General features: G+C 43.8%; 1 protein-coding gene across 4 annotated transcripts in view; it reads right to left on the reverse strand.

Annotated features, from left to right (window-relative positions):
• TJP2 (tight junction protein 2) overlaps positions 1–17684 on the reverse strand; it is a 165186-nt gene that overhangs the window by 53618 nt on the left and 93884 nt on the right. For all 4 annotated transcript variants that reach the window (XM_077474973.1, XM_077474970.1, XM_077474972.1 and 1 more), the window contains 2 exons: positions 9542–9645; positions 6496–6649 (listed from right to left, as the gene is read on the reverse strand). In XM_077474973.1, coding sequence (XP_077331099.1) covers positions 6496–6649; positions 9542–9645 — 258 coding nt within the window. The remainder of the gene's footprint in view (positions 1–6495; positions 6650–9541; positions 9646–17684) is intronic.

Raw genomic sequence — 17684 nt, forward strand, 5'->3', positions numbered from 1 at the left:
GGCGGAATTGCGAGTTGTGAAAGAAATCCATAGCTCTAATGTCAGGAGATTGCCAAAAACCGGAAAGGAAGGTATTTGATTGTCCTGCAGGGAATTCTGGGTTATTGTTAACTAGAGTCATCGGACTATGGTGGGATGATACATGATGAGTATTACAGATTGTGTGGAAGGCATGTAAAGTACTAGCGATGAGGGGATGTTGAGTACATGTACGGGGGATATGTTCGGGGAGCATCCAAGGCAAAGATTTGATTGGGTAGGGAGAGAAGGCGTTTTCCGTCTGTACCCAGGCTTTGGAGCGGGAGTGGACATTCCAGTCCACAATTCTAGTGAGGAGGCTTGCCCAATAATATTTCCTAAAGTCGGGTAATCCAATTCCCCCCTTAGATTTCGGGAGAGTCAATCTAGAGAAACTTATTCTGGCCCTTTTACTAGCCCATATAAAATTGGCACAGATGGAGTGCAATGACTTAAAAAATGTTGGGGGAATATGGAGTGGAATCGTCTGGAAGAGATACAGCAGGCGGGGTAGGACATTCATTTTGATAATGGATGCCCTGCCGAACCAAGAAAATAGACCTGTCGACCAAGTTTTAAGGTCACTTTGGACTGTCTGAAGCATATGGAGAAAATTAAGGGAATATAAATTGCCTAGGTTGGTTGGTAATTTGATACCTAAATAGGTAATGGCAGCTGAGGTCCAACGAAATGGAAAGTTTCGTTGGCATAATGTAACTATGTCTTTGTTTAAGGATATATTCAACGCCTCCGATTTTGAGAAATTGATTTGTAGGTTGGAGATCTTTTTAAAATCCTCCAGATCCTTAAGAAGATTGGGAATAGAGACAAGTGGTTCAGTAAGAAAAAGCAATATGTCGTCAGCATAAGCCGCAATTTTCTGCATTTTGGAGCCAGTCTGGATCCCCTTAATGTCGGGATTAGATTGCATTTTACGAAGAAGGGGTTCCAGTGTAAGAATAAATAATAGGGGGGAAAGTGGGCAGCCCTGGCGTGTCCCGTTGGACACGGAGAAGGCGCCCGACAGTTGGCCGTTAACTCTGACTTGTGCAGTGGGAGAGGCGTACAACGCCATAATGAAAGAAAGCAAACGGTCTGGGAGTCCGATTTTTCGTAATACCTCTTCCATATAATCCCAAGCCACCCTGTCAAACGCCTTCTCCGCGTCCAACGAGAGAAAAAAACCTTGTTGTGATGTGGAAGTCAGCCAGTGATGGACAGAAATAGCTTTAATCGTGTTGTCTCTTCCCTCTCTTCCCGGCACAAAGCCAACTTGGTCAAGAGATATCAATTGGGGAAGAAGAGGGAGGAGACGGTTTGCCAAAATCTTGGCATAAATTTTTAAGTCAACATTTAGCAAAGAAATAGGTCTATAATTTGTCACTTGTGTATCGTCTTTGTTAGGTTTTGGAATGACCGTAATATGGGCTCTGAGGGAATCTCGTGGGGGTGGTTTACTAGAGGACAAAGAGTTGAAGGCAGCTAGAAAGTGTCGCTTTAGGGTATCAATGAAGGTTTTATAATAGCATGACGTCAGGCCATCAGGACCTGGACTCTTCCCAGGCTTCATTTGTTTAAGAGCCAATTCCAATTCTTGGGCTGAGAGGGGGGTGTTTAAGGAAAGAGCGTCTTCTGGGGAGATAGGGGCCGGAGCGTATTCACTTAGAAACTTGTCAATGAGAAGTTTTCTATGGGTCTGGTCTTGTAAAGGTAATGTGTCACGAAGATTGTAGAGATTGGAGTAGTATTGAACAAATTGTTCAGCAATTTTGTGGTTTGTAACCATTTTAGTCCCCTTGGCATCCACTATGGAGTGAATGGTTCTAGCTGCGTGTTGTTTTTTCAGGGCTCTCGCTAGAAGTTTGCCTGATTTGTTTCCATATTCATAAAAAAGTTTACGGGAAAGCATATAATTCCTTTTAATCTGGGAATTAAGAATGTGGAGTAGATCCTGCCGCGCCTGCACTAAGTCCTTATGTACGTCCGTAGCTAATGAAAGCTTGTGAGCTTTTTCCAGTGACCGAATACGGGTGGAAAGCTGGGATATGGCATGTTGTCGTTCTCTTTTTCTTTTAGCCGATGCAAGCATGAATTCTCCCCGCATTGTACATTTATGGGCTTCCCAAATGGACATGGGGTCCATTGTGGGGGATAGGTTATCTGTGAAATAGTTAGACAGCTTTTCTTGAAAAGAAGAAGCTAGTACCGGATCTGACAAAAGTGCCGGATCCAATCTCCATATCGGGGGTGTGTGCGGATTGTTTGTGAGCTGCAAAGTCATGGAAATTGGATGGTGATCCGAGATATACATGGCCTCTATGGTTGCAGAAAAGAGGCAAGGTAAATCTCTTTGAGTGATAAATAAATAATCCAACCTGGAGTAACGATTGTGAGGGGTGGAGAAATATGAATAGTCCCGTTCTTGGGGGTGCAGAGTTCGCCATGAGTCATGTAAGCACAGCTCATGTAGATGTGTTTTAATGGCACGTAACGCTTTGAAAGGGAGTGAAGAGGTACCAGTGGAGGAATCAAGAGTCGGGTTAAGAGGGACATTGAAGTCTCCTCCTAAAATGAGCATACCATCCTGGAAAAAAGATAAATCCTTCAAAATTGAATTAAAAAAGGCTGGTTGGCCAGTATTCGGAGCATACACATTGGCTACAGTAATACGTTTGTCTCCTAGGCTACCTTTCAAAAAAATAAATCTAGCTTCAGGATCTATCATGGTCTCACTAATTTGAAAATGGCATGTTTTGGCTATAAGGATCGAAACCCCTTTAGATTTCATGAGAGGGTTGGGGGCATGGTATACACGTGGGTAGCGATGGTTGGAGAGTTTCGGAATAGAGCTAGATTTGAAATGTGTTTCTTGTAATAGAACCAAATCTGCTTTACATTTGTGGGCAAAAAGCAGAACTTGAGATCTCTTTTCAGGTATATTGAGACCTCTCACATTTAGAGAAACTATTTTGAGTGAGTCCCGCGTGTTTAGTTTGTGTTTAGTGGACATTATGTGGGTGAGCTAATCGCGAGAAAGGCGTAAGGTGCGGAGTGGGACGTTCACCTAGTAGAAATTAATCAAGCTTGGGTAGTGCTCAACAAAATGTCTTGCAGACTTCGGCTAGGTGAGTATTGAGGCACAAAGAGAGTGCACAGGGGGAAGGGAGCTGGAGTCCCGCCACAAGAAACAGATAGAGGGTAGAGAAAGGGAGGGATAAGGATACCACGGGACCCGCAGTCAGTAAGCTGCGAGGTGAGAGAATGTCTTAGATATTACTAGGAATTCTCTAAAGTTAAGCCGGGGAAATGCAAGTCCTGCTTGCACTTCCACAGAAAGTCACGGGGTAGACCCCGAGACCAGTGTCCGGTTTTGGTCGGTGGGCACTAAAGACTTAGAAAGCAATTAATTTCAGCATGGAAGTGCCACCTTGAAGGGAGAAAGCCTTAAGCTGTCGAAGGTGGAAGCTCAAAAAATGAGCGAAAAAAACAAATAGTAAAAAACAAATCACGAAAACGACAAAACCACGAAAACGTAAAACGTCAAATGTCAAATATCCCGCTGATAGAGGACTTAAAGAACAAAAAAGAGGAACCCCAGATATTCTGGGGTCCTTGAGTTAGGGAAGCCAAGTGATGAAATTTGTTGGGAGGAGCATCCTTTGGCCACCCATATGAGGAACCCGATTCCTATTCATCAGTGAGCGAGAGCGATAACTGCCTCAAAGTAGCTTTAAGTAATATGAAATAGGCACGCATGGGGCATGTGCCTTTAAGGAAACATTTAAAGTCAAATAACAACAATCTGCACTATAGTAGTGTTGGAGCTCTCTATGTATAGTGTAGGCCTAATATGTCCGAAAAGAAAGTGGAGTGTATTATTCCCACCAAAAATTACATTTAACAAATATACAAACGAGGAGAGAAAAAGAACCCAGTTAGCAGATCCCCGCAAGAGGGATTCATGCTCATTCTCAGATGGCTAAAAAGACCACCAGAGAATGAGTCAACCGCTTCGTCACTCAACAAATAAAAAGCACTTATCACATTTAATAACTGGATCACAATGGACCAATAATAACTATGGTAACAATTAGTATGTGCTCTAGGAGATGTATGCTCTGGGGAGATATTTGAAAAACAAAACAATGACCGAGTTCTGATGTGTACTCATGTATCTAGCTGGGGGGGTCAAAAAACAGTGCGACCTATCATGAAATTGAAGAATTTGCCTAATGATCCCAGCTAGAAGTAATCAGTTATGTAAAGAAAAAGAAGGACATGAATAAGGATAAAATAAATACCAAATGAGGATACATAAAAAGAGAGTAAGGAAAGCTGAAAAAATAAAGTCACAATGAGGGTGTAGTGTGAGGGAGGGAACAGCATAGTCTAAGGTCCCCTCCCTCCCACTCCACCCCCGGACCCTGGAGAAAGTTGCATCTAAGGGTATGCATCTAAACCGACTATTGTACCCATAGAGAAAAATGTCAAGTATCCGAGGGCAATAGCAAACTTAGGGTCCTATACATCAAAAAAAAAAAAAAAAAAAAAAAAAAAAAAAATTCCCCACGAAGCAGTGTCTGCTATCATACATACCGATGATTCTAATCTCCTAACAGTAAAATAGAATTGAAGGCTACGGACCGATAGTCTGAATGCAAGACATAGCAAACACTGTCGATTAAAGATTAAATGAAGTCATTAGGGACAGTGCGGTGGGTCACAGAGTCCAGTGGTCAGATAATAGCAGATTATAATATGGGATAAAGAGAAGTGCAAAGTCACAGGTAAAAGCCAGAGAACTAGGAGGAGGCAAAGGACTTGGTGGAGAGAAAGGAAGCAGCCAGCGAGAGGAAGTATGAAATACTGAACTAATAGGGAGGAAAAAAGTAGCAAGAAAGGAGAGAGCAGAGGGAAGAAAGTCAGTAGATTCAGACCCCATTAGGACGATCAATATCCAGTTCAACGGTCTCGACGGGCTCTCCTGGAAGTGGGAGCTCTTTGCAGAGTAGTATCAGAGTCAGCTCCGTGTCTTGAGGAAAGATGCCCTTGATCCGAAGGTGATCGACGTCTTCTGTAGCGGGAGCGTTGATAGTCCATTGGTTCCGCATAAGTATCAGCTTGCCTTGTAGAAGGAGGGCGGAACTCGGCGTACCAATCGGGTACCTCCGTGTACGGAATATCCAGCGTTTCGCAGAAGTGCCGTAAATCTTCCGGTACCCTTAACAGGGCGGATCTTCCCCCAGAAGAAGCGGACAGAGCGAAGGGGAATCTCCAGCGATAGGAGATTCCTTTGGCGCGAAGAGTGTCTAGAAGGGGGCGGAGTTCCCTGCGCCTCTGCAAAGTAATGGAGGACAAATCTTGAAATAGAGAGATCTGGGCGCCATTATAGGTGATCTGTTCGGTAGCCCTTCTGGCTCTGTGCAAAATGTCCTCTTTCAAAACGTAATCAACCACACAACATATAACATCTCGTGGAGGATCCGAATCTTTACCTTTGGGACGTAGAGCCCTATGCGCGCGTTCTAACTCGATCGGAGTATCTAAAGGCCGCTCCAGGATAGTATTAAACACTCCTATGACATCCGCCTTGAGGTTGACGGAATCCGACGATTCTGGGAGGCCTCTTAGACGGATGTTGTGGCGTCGGCCACGATTGTCCAAGTCTTCGGTATGTCGGTTAAGATCCCGGAGCTGTAGAGTATGTGTGTCAATAATCTGACAAGCCTTCTTCAAGACCGAGGAGTGTGTGGATGCGGTCTTTTCCACATCGGTGATGCGAGTCGCCATAGCTTGAATGTCCATCCGCAAATCTGATATCGCGCTTGTCAAGGCCGCTGTTAGAGAATCTTTGATATCGGCTGCTACTGATCTCAGGTCATGGATGCTCGGTTGGTGGTGAGGGGTGAGAATCACCTCATCCGATCGCGGAGAACTTCTCTGTGAGGGGCTGGCGTGTCTTGCGGCCTGTGCAGACAGGCCTCGTGAGGCCGCCATATTTGAGGTATAGGAGCGGAACATTTCTGGTATGTGCTGCTGGCTTCTGTCGGTCTCGTCTCTCGGAGAACGCGATCGGGAAGCCGATGAGCTGCGTGAAGAAGTTCCCATAGTTTTGAGCAGGTTGTAAGGGCAAAAGCCTCCGTTAGGTGCCGAAAAATGTCCTCGTCAGCGGGAGCTAATAGATTAAGCTGCCATCTTCAACAGAGGTCAGGCCACGCCCCCAACGTTTACAAACTATATTCTCCGTGCATTTAATTTATTATTGGGGGCTCCCCCTCCTCTCCTACCCCTTCTATTCATATGGGGAAATTACCTTTAAGGCTGCACCTCTAGGCAGCAGCCCACGCCCCCCCCAAAAAAAAAAAAAAAATAATAGTTTACACTGACCACCTATACAATGGAGAATTTTACACAGACCGCCACCAATAAAAGACCACCAAAAATAATGATTTAAAAAAACAAACACACAGTCCCCACCTCCTATATCAGAGTCACTGTCATGCACAGAAGGAATGTTGATCAAAGTTTGTTGGACATCTCTCTGCACCACCAGCTGCAGTTTTCCTCTTGACTTCTCAATCAACTTCCGTGCATCAGCTAAGGACATGTTTTCTGTCACAGTGCCATTAATCTATAGTAGAAAATAAATCCGTTATTAGAGGACAGTGATAGAAGCAATGTTAGTTTAGGATTTCCCCCTTAATTTTTTTACTGAGCAGCCACACGATATTGGACTGTAGGATGAGCATAGCTTACTGTATAGTAAAAAGTATGAAGGATGGGTGCAGTAATTAGGATGGGTTTCAAAAACAACTGGGATGTGCAGATCAGGGATAGAGTGCAGATACATTGAAAGGTGTAAGTATTATGGACACAGATCATATACATGCACTGAGAATGTACCTGAGGGCTTCAAACATCAGGGAGAAAGGATGAAGTGTGTGCTGACAGTGTAAAGTCAGGTAACAAAATATGGGGAAAAATGGACCATGGAGAGAGCCATGACACAGTGGTATGCAGAGTATATAGGAAAGCACTTTTTCCTGTCTTGATGCGTGTCAACTATGACTGTGGGAGAGGACATTGGCATAACTACCATATGTGCGTCGGTGAAGACAGGGACATGGGCACCTGAGTGTAGAGAAGCTTTCAGCCTAGGTGTATGTATGGTGGTTTATGCAAGTATGTATGTGTAAGATGTTATGTATATAAAAACGTATGTATGTATGGTGACAGAATCTTCCAGCATTAGACATTAAAATGTTTCAAATAGTTTGTGTAGCAATAAAATGTATACTTTTTTTTTTTTTAGGGAGCCAAAGCTTTTCCTTAGGCCTCATTCACACCATATGTGCAGAAAAAACTGATGGAAACCGACGTGTAGATTTCACTTGCAGAGATACAAGTTTACATCAATTCTCCTGCACGGTTCAGTGAGTTTTATACACAGTGCAGATTCCTGTGCAGAAATTTTTTTTGCACGTGATAATAATGTTGTAATGTGAAATGGGCACATAGAGAACAATTGTTTTTTTGTTTTGTTTTGTTTTTTGTGCCCTTGCAGAAGGCGTGCAAAAAAATTCACTTCTCTGCACATGCTGTGAACGAGGTCTTAAATAAAAAGAAGTACAGCCAAAGCTAGTTTGGCTGTACTTCTCTTGTGGATCACAGGAATGCAGTTCCTTCCTAAGCCTGCTGTCAGCTGATGTCACAGAGCAGGTCCAGGCTGGGGAAAGATAACGGCCATATGGTCGGGATCCACCCAGGAGCCTGGACCGGCACATGGACCTCTCAGCAGGCCGCTGAGAGCCTGAGCCAGCCGCTCCTGCCCCCTCCACAGCCCAGTGCTCCAGTGAGTGCTGGAGGGGCAGAGCAGAGAGCGGTGACTGACACTCCCAGCTCTCTGTTCAGAGCGGTGGGGAGAACTGGGCGATCTGCTATGTTTGATCAGTCAGTTTGCAGCCTTAGTGAAGAAGGCGGGGGACAGATGCTGCATCCACCTAGGGAAGTATGATTTTTTATTTATTTTTTTTTTTTAAATCCAATATGTCTCTTTTAAAGATAGGACAGGAAACACTACATTTTTGCATGAATTTTCCATTTTAAATGACAGCAGCAGTTATTTAAAAAGGAAAGTGGACTTTAACAAATGTTCTAGCTTCAAATGTAATGCAATCCGATTCAGAAATATGTTTTAATAAAATATGAAGCTACCTTTCAAAATATTAACAGCACTACAATACTAGAGGGAACAAAAATACTTTGATAAATTGTAAGAAGTTGGACATACTGTAGGTACCGTATACAGTATGTCTACTCATAATAATTGTATTCTGTCAGTGGCAACTGTATAAAACAATGTTAAGGTAGTTAACAACATTTGTATACCTCCATACAGGGTAGTCATATTGGCAGATACGTGTTGCTTTGCAAAAAACATGTGGTTGGGAGATCTTGGAGGCAAATGTGGAGAAAAGCTGACAAAGACTGCTGGAGCAGGTGGCCGTGTTCTCCTTCTGAAAGGCCGATGCAATTGGTTATTGTACATACAATACCGGTATATCGCGTCCTTCCAACTTTTTCAGAGGCATCTTAGAGATAGTCCAAGATGTCAGGGAAAAGCAGCCTCTTACATATTTGCTGGAAATGTCCCAACTGTTTGTGAGTACCATCAATATGACATATAAAAACTATTAGCTCAAGAACCTCTTCTTTGTCTATTAGGAGGTCTGGAAGAACTATAGCCCCCAAAAATTTAAGTTCCTGTCTCTAGGCCTTTATTCTTGGTTCGCACGCTTATGAAGTGGATATCTCCAAACCCTGCCACTGTGGAAGAGTGGCATAATCAGGTAAACGCCATATTCCCAAAAGAAGAGCAAATTTTTCACCATAGGGGATTTTCCCACAAGTTTAATAAACTATAGGATCCATGGCTGTCTGTTCTAGGCTTAGCCCCATGGTCTCTGGTCACCCAATAATTATTTCAAGGGTAAAAAATATGACTGGGTGTTGGGAGAGCAAGAAATGCAGGGGGGCTGGGGTACCTGTGCAGACTGTTCTAGACTAGTGTGACAAAGTATATGGGGGTAACTGAATGGTTAAAAGGGATGTATCTTGTGACAAGTGTTGGTTTAATAATTAGTTATGTTACTATAACTGATTTTGTAAAGCCAGTTGAAGACCTCTCAATGTGAATATACAGTAAGTACCTCTGGAATTCTGTAAAAAATAAATGGACAAGTGTACTTTAGAACAGACTGTCTCCTTTATATCTAGATGACAGTTATGAATGCTGTTTATTTTTAATGTTCTTACAGACTTTGTACTGAACTTCATGTCCAAGACAAAGAGGTGGAAACTTTAAAGTTGATTGAGTGTTTTGTGTGTTTTTGAAGAACCACAAAAAAAAAAAAAAAAAAAGAAGGGGCCAATGGTCTCATCACAGACTCACAACTTCTGCGTGAAATGGATCAACAATCACACACACACACCATTATAAACCATAGCATACCTAGATACTTACTTTAAGAACAATGTCTCCCTCATTCAAGCTTCCATCTCGTGTCGCTAAACCAGCGTCGGTCATTTCCTTAATGAAAATTTGGCTGCCCAGGCGCAAACCAAATTCTGAAAGAAATAAAAATGGACATACCGATATAAATACTTTCTATGGATATACAAGCCTATTTATTAAATACAATGCCAATATCCAGGCATTTTAAAAGGGGTTTTCTACAAAGTGGTTTCCCTCTGCAGAAGTGTTACTTCCAGTGGCACACAGGGTCTCGTTTCCTGAAGTCACTGCCAACATGCTCCTAGTCATGTTTTTTTGCAAAGGCCTTAAATAAAATACTCTGCTAGCCTCAGACACAAACAACAATCTAGATGGTTTCCCAAACGCACTCTGTATGCATCCTAAAAAAAAAAAAAAAAATCCAATCAGTCCCAAACATCTGAGGCCCAATGGAGCAGGTTTTAAATATTATAGTGACTGGGTTTCTTGTTACTGGTCCTCTTTTGGAGGGATGTTCCTTTTTTCCCCCCACGGTGAAAATACCCTTTCATACCCTTCTAGTGCAAAAATTACATATTTTGTACAATCTCCAGGTGGGGAGATGAAACACCTCTGATGCTAGAATGATCAGAGTGACGTCAGCCAACACAGGGTGCTGCAACTGGTTCACCTTGCATGTTCTCCCTGAGCCGTGTGGGTTTCCTCTGGGTACCTTGGTTTCCTCCCACACTTCAAAGACATTCTGGAAGGTTAATTGGCTCCTGCCTGTCTAAGCCCTTGTACACACGGTCGGAGATTCCATCGGAATGTGTCCTATCGGACCGTTTTGTCGGATATTCCATCGGACTGTTTCCGTCGGAATATCCGTCGGACCAAATTCTCCAACTTGCTGGAAATATTTTCCGACAAACTGCTCCGATCGGACATACTCCGATCATGTGTAGAGAATTCCGATCGGACAAAGTGCCACGCATGCTCAGATCAAATTCCTACATCAAAGCTATTGGCTACTAGCCTGAACGTAGTCCCATCGTAACGAAATTACGTCATCACGTTCTGAAAGATCGGATTTTCCGACTGTGTGTATGCAACAGTTTCGGAGAAGATCTGCCGTACAAAATCCGCCAGACAAAATCCGACGGATTTGGTTGTCGGAATCTCCGTCCGTGTGTACAAGGGCTAAGTATGTGTATATATGAACATGACTTAAGGACCTTGGATTGTAAGCTCCTTGAGGGCAGGGACTGATGTGAATGTGCAATATATACAGTATGTAAATCGCTGTGTAAATTCATGGTGTTATTTAAATACACTATTGTAAAAATTTGCCAAGGGGTTGTGGCCTTACTGCCCATTCTGTTGATTAGAGCCATCGGAGCTGGTCCTCCCATAGTGGGGATCTGCATGTGCTTGATAACAGTGCTGGGGCGACTACCTAAATTTATGATATTTAACTTGTCATACAGCACTGCAGCCGATTGAAGAAACATCTTCGTCGACTGGTAGGAAATATGCAATATAAAAAAAAATAGAGAGAAAAAAAAAAAAACCAACACATCCTACTCCTGAGGAGGATGCAGCAGAAGGGGGAGTTTAGCCACCTCCAGAAGGTTGCCCCCTGGGTGCGCTTTTAGTTTAATTGCACCTACTATGTTTCCCCAAAAATAAGACCTACCCTGAAAATAAGGCCTGCTGTGACTTTCGGTTAGGGCTCAATATAAGCAAATAAACCCTAGTTTAAAGTGCTTTTAAAATCCTAGAATCTGCTCTATTACAGTAGTATATAATGTAAAATGTGTGCATTTCTGTAATCCAATTGTGCCAAATACCTTCGGTATAGCTCAGCTGATCCCCAGCTGGTATCCCCCTTTCCTCCCAGCTGTCAGCGGGGATCTCGTGCGCCCCCCCTCCCCCCGCAGTGCTCAGAGCAGGGTAGAGAGTTCCGGCGGGTCACGGAAGCGCCACTATAAGGTATTTGACACAATTCAATTACAGAAACACACACCTTTACATTATATACTGCAATAGAGAGGATTCTACAACCACTTTTACTATTTTCACACTGGGGATTCCTGACAGGCAGGCAGGGAGAGGGGGAGAGAAGACGTCACATTAAATGGCAAGACCTACCCCGAAAATAAGCACTACTGTGTCTTCATATAAAACCCGGGCTTATTTTCAGGGAAACACTGTGGCTTCCTTTTTCTGAGGTGGCAAAATCAAACCCATCTGTCTTAATGTATGGCTGTGTCCTCCAATAAAACGGATGAAAAATCATCATATGGTTCCTGGCAGTTGGAGCTGGAGCCTCCGGGCCCTTTAAGGGGTTTAGGATGCTGGAAGGCGGGGCTTATGATCATGTGACTGCCATGGTTGGCTGTCAAAAGAAAAGAAAGCTCCCGATCGTAAGCATCAATTGGGGAGCTTTCCGTTAGCCACCGGTAACTGTGCTGGAAGCGTTTAGGGCGTGCTCTCACGACACAGTTGTATTTGCACTAATAATTTAATCACAGAAAACAATCAGTGCTATCCACGTGTATATCAAAAAAATTATATTGAAGAAAAAAAAAAAAAAACACTTAAGTAGCCGCTTTCACTTAAAGTGCTTCCACTACACCTAACAAAATGACACGGATACGGATAGCGCAGCACGGTTTTGTTGGATGTGTATTTGCACTAATACACCCAAATATGCGGCCAATCAGCGCCAAGGCCCACCTGCTGGGAGACTGCATATTTGTGTGCGGCCGGTGCAAAGAGTTTAATATACTCATTCAAACAAGTATAAAAAGCAGATACGTTTGCTCTCCCTACTCCTTGTATGCATTTACAATGTAGATACGTTTGCTCTCCCTACTCCTTGTATGCATTTACAATGTAGAAAAAACTATTATAGCACAGAATTCTAAAAGAAAAATTATGGCCAAAGCTCAAATACAAGATACAGATGTGCAGGTGTGAATTTAGAATTGTAACGTGCTTTGGCAGCCCATTCAAAAAGATAAAACGGTTTTAGACCCCTTTCACACTGGGGCGTTTTTCAGGCGCTTTAGCGTTAAAAAAAGTGCCTGTAAAGCGCTTGAAAGAAGCCTCATCTGCAGTCCCAATGTGAAAGCCCAAGTGCTTTAAGAGCCCTTTCACAATGTCAGTGCCCGAAAAACGCTCGTAAAGCGCCGCTTAGGCTGCTTTCACACTGCAGCGGGAGCGGCGTCGGCGGTAAAGTGCCGCTATTTTTAGCGGCGCTTTACCGTCGTTTTAGCGGCGGTCTGCGGGCGCTAGCGGGGTGGTTTTAACCCCCGCTAGCGGCCGAAAAAGGGTTAAACCCGCCCGCAAAGCGCCGCTGCAGCGCCGCTTTGCCGGCGGTATTGCCGCGGTGTCCCATTGATTTCAATGGGTAGGAGCGGTGAATACACCGCTCCTTCACCGATCCAAAGATGCGGCTAGCAGGACTTTTTTCACCGTCCTGCCAGCGCATCGCTCCAGTGTGAAAGCCCTCCGGCTTTCACACTGGAGAGAAAGGGGCCGGTTTTTTTCAGGCGCTACACAGGCGCTATTTTTAGCGCTGTAACGCCTGAATACCGCCCCAGTGTGAAAGCAGCCTTAAACTAGCAGCGCTTTACCAGGAGTTTTTCGAGCGTTATTGGGGCACTTTTAACCCCTGCTAGTGGCCAAATAAAGGGTTAAAAGCGCCCACAAAACGCTGCTGCCAATAGCGCTTTTCAGGCGTTTTACAGGCGCTTCCCATTGATTTCAATGGGAAGGGGCGCTTTAGGGGCGTTGTATTCACCGCTCAAAAAGCGCTGCAAAGAAGCTGCTTGCATTACTTTTTTTTGACGCCCTGCCAGTGCAGTGCCTCGGTGTGAAAGCACTCGGGCTTTTACATTGGGATTGCAGTTGCGGCTTCTTTCAGGCGCTTTACAGGCGCTTTTTTTAAAGCTAAAGCACCTGAAAAACGCCCCAGTGTGAAAGGGATTTCAGTGTGAAAGCACTCGGGCTTTTACATTGGGATTGCAGTTGCAGCTTCTTTCAAGCTTACAGGCGCTTTTTTAACGCTAAAGCGCCTGAAAAAGCCCGAAAAACGCCCCAGTGTGAAAGGGTTTTAGTGCAATGCACGTTAATGAAATATAGTGTACATTGACACGCACATGGAAAGTACCCCCAAATATGTGATCCCAGCCATAAGAGGCAGTCAAAAAATGTAAAATATAATTGCTTTACCTGTCAATTGTGTGGTAATGCAACAAAAATAATAGAAAGGTTACAATATACTGTATCCATAGTAAAAGTAATGAATACAGCAGGGCCCACTAACAGGCCAGGTTTGCAAGATAACTGAAATACATCACAAGTGATATAATTTTCTCCTCAGTGATTGCAGTATTCTAGTCTGCATCTCCTCAAGGCAATACTTAAAGTGGTTGTAAACCTTACAACCAACTTTGACCTACAGGTAAGCCTAGATTAAGGCTTACCTGTAGGTCCAAGAAATATTTCCTATACCTATACGCCATAGACAGCGGCGCGCAGGCGCACTGGGCAGGCCGCAGATCGCGGCATTATGCCGCGAGTGTCGGCTCCCGTGCGCATGAGCGGGAGTGACGTCATCGCGGCTCCGTCGAATCACAGCGCCGGAGCCGCGAGGCCCGGAAGTCGCTCCGGGATACATGGCAGCGGCGAAGAGGAAGACGGAGGACCGCTTCGGGGGCTTCGTTCTCAGGTAAGTTATTCATAATGAGCTAGTATGCTCATATAATGAGTTAGTATGCCTTACAGGGTGCGTTTTAAAAAAAACATTTTTGCCTTTACTTCCTCTTTAAAATCTGGCCTGTTAGTGGGTCCTGAGGACAGGAGTTGAGAACCACTGGTTTAGAAAGTGATTAAGCATTTCAAAATGCTATCTATGCATTTCTTTAACCGCATGCCAACCAGCCGCCACAGTTGTACTGTCGGCATGGCTCGGCTGCATGAATCGCCGTTATGCTACGTCGGTTGCATAAACGGCCACTAGGGGGGCGCGCGCCCCCCGATCCTATGCGAGTGCCCGGCGGTCTTGATCGCCGCTGTGCTCCTGTGATCGCTCGGGGCACACGGAGAACCGGGAGCTGTGTGTGTGTAAACACTCAGTTTACAGTTCTATGAGCAGTGAACTGACAGATAGTCTGTTCATACAGAGTTCCCCTGCACAGTCCCATCCCCCCCTTCAGTTATGACACATACTAGGATACATATTAACCCCTTCACTACCATTTTTACAGTAATCAATGCAATTTTAATCGCACTGATAGCTGTATTAATGCCAATGGTCCCAAAAATGTGTCAAAATTGATCGACGTGTCCACCATAATGTCACAGTCAAGATAAAAAAAAAAAAAAAAAAAAATCTGTCCCTTATTTTGTAGACACTAGAACTTTTGCGCGAACCAATCAATATACGCTTATTACAATGAATACGTATCGGCCTAAACTGAGGGAAAAAAAAAATTTGTTTTTATATATTTTTTGGGGATATTTATTAACCACTTGAGGACCGCCGTATTGCCATTGTACGTCAGCACAATGGCACAGGCAGGCATAATCACGTACATCTACGTGATTGCCTTCCAGCGGGTGGGGGGTCCGATCGGACCCCCTCCCGCTGGTTACGGCGGTCCGATTCGGTCCAGGAGCGCTCCGTGATGAGGGGATGGCCGTTGGTTTTCGGCCACCCCCTCTGGATCGCTCCTGGCCAATGAGAAGCTTCCTCCCCTGTGTATTGTTTACACAGGAAGGAGGAAGTGATGTCATTCTCCTCGGGGCGGTCTTTTTGACCGGACTACGAGGAGAACAGTAAAAGTAAGTGTGCACCAACACTACACTGACATGTAGGTACACACAGGCACACAAACCCCCCCCGATCCCCCCCCGCCCCCCCTCCCCCCCCAGTCACAGTGTCACTGATTGCATTGATCATTTCTTTACTGATCAATGCATTCAGTGTCAGTTGTGACAGTAAAAACTGTCAGGACAGTTAGTGTTAGGTCCAGGGTAGCCCCCTATCACCCCCCAATAAAGATTTAACCCCCTGATTGCCCCTAGAGTTAACCCTTTCACCCCCTTTTGTCAGTGTCACTAAGCGATCATTTTTCTGATCGCTGCATGTGTCGCTAGGTAGCTAGTTATTTTTTTAGGTTCACCGCCAGGTTTTTATATCGCTAGGTACCCCGATATACTACCCAATAATGTTTTTAACCCCCTGATTGCCGCTAGTTAACCCTTTCACCCCCTTTTGCCAGTGTCACTAAGCGATCGTTTTTCTGATCGCTGCATTAGTGTCGCTACAGTCGCTAGGTAGCTAGTTATTTTTTTAGGTTCACCGCCAGGTTTTTATAGCGCTAGGTACCCCGATATACTACCCAATAATGGTTTTAACCCCCTGATTTCCGCTAGTTAACCCTTTCACCCCCTTTTGCCAGTGTCACTAAGCGATAATTTTTCTGAACGCTGCATCAGTGTCGCTAGTGTCGCTAGGTAGCTAGTTATTTTTTTAGGTTCACCGCCAGGTTTTTATAGCGCTAGGTACCCCGATATACTACCCAATAATGGTTTTAACCCCCTGATTGCTGCTAATTAACCCTTTCACCCCCTTTCACCAGCGATCACAGTATAAGTGTCACTGGTGACGCTGGTTAGCCAGTTAGTTATTTAGGTTCCCCGTCAGGTTTTTATATAGCGCCAGGGACCCCCATATACTACCTAATAAAAATTTGAACCACCTGATTGCCCCTAGTTAACCCTTTCACCACTGATCACCGTATAAGTGTTACGGGTGACTCTGGTTAGTTTGTTTTTTATAGCATTTTATATTCAAATCCGGAAGGCAGTGCTTGGTTTTCGGGGTCCCGTACGTGGCTAGGCTCCCAAAAAGTCCCCCACATGTGGTATCCCCGTACTCGGGAGAAGCAGCAGAATTTATTTTGGGGTGTAATTTGACTTCTGCCCATAGCATGTGTGAGCAATATATCATTTAGTGACAACTTTGTGCAAAAAAAAAAAAAAGTTTGTAATATTCCCGCAACTTTTGGCAAAATATAAAATATTCCATGGACTCAACATGCCTCTCAGTAAATAGCTTGGGGTGTCTACTTTCCAAAATGGGGTCATTTGGGGGGGGTTTTGTGCTATTTTGGCATTTTATGGCCTTCGAAACTGTGATAGGTAGTGAGGAGTTAAATCAAAAATTTGCACCCTTAGAAATTCTGAAGGTGGTGATTGGTTTTCGGGGTGCCGTGCGCGACTAGACTCCCAAAAAGTCCCACACATGTGGTATCCCCGTACTCGGGAGAAGCAGCAGAATGTATTTTGGGGTGCAATTCCACATATAACCATGGCATGTGTGAGCAATATATCATTTAGTGACAACTTTTTGTAAAAAAAATGTTTTTTTTTTTTTTTTGTCATTATTCAATCCCTTAGGACAAAAAAAATAAATATTCAATGGGCTCAACATACCCATCAGCAATTTCCTTGGGGTGTCTACTTTCCAAAATGGGGTCATTTGGGGGGGATTTGTACTGCCCTGCCATTTTAGCACCTCAAGAAATGAGATCGGCAGTCATAAATTAAAAGCTGTGTAAATTCCAGAAAATGTACTCTAGTTTGTAGACGCTATAACTTTTGCGCAAACCAAAAAATATTCGCTTATTGACATTTTTTTTACTAAAGACATGTGGCTGAATAAATTTTGCCCTCAATGTATGACTAAAATTTAGTTTATTCGATTTTTCTTATAACAAAAAGAAGAAAATATCTTTTTTTTTCAAAATTTTCGCTCTTTTTCCATTTATATCGCAAAAAAAAAAAAATCGCAGAGGCAATCAAATACCATCAAAAGAAAGCTCTATTTGTGGGAAGAAAAGGACGCAAATTTCGTTTGGGTGCAATATTGCATGACCGCGCAATTACCAGTTAAAGCAGCGCAGTGCGAAATTGCAAAAAGACCTCTGGTCCTTAAGGTATTTATTGGTCCGAGGCTGAAGTGGTTAAAGTTAAAAATTGTTTTTTTTCAAAATTGTCGCTCTCTTTTTGTTTTTAGTGCAAAAAATAAGGTGATCAAATACCACCAAAAGAAAGATATTTGTGGGGGGGGAAAAAAGGACGTCAATTTTGTTTGGGA

This window comes from Lithobates pipiens, unplaced genomic scaffold, assembly GCF_037356315.1.
Source record: "Lithobates pipiens isolate NorthernLeopardFrog02 unplaced genomic scaffold, aLitPip1_a1.2 Scaffold_13, whole genome shotgun sequence".
NCBI lineage: Eukaryota > Metazoa > Chordata > Amphibia > Anura > Ranidae > Lithobates > Lithobates pipiens.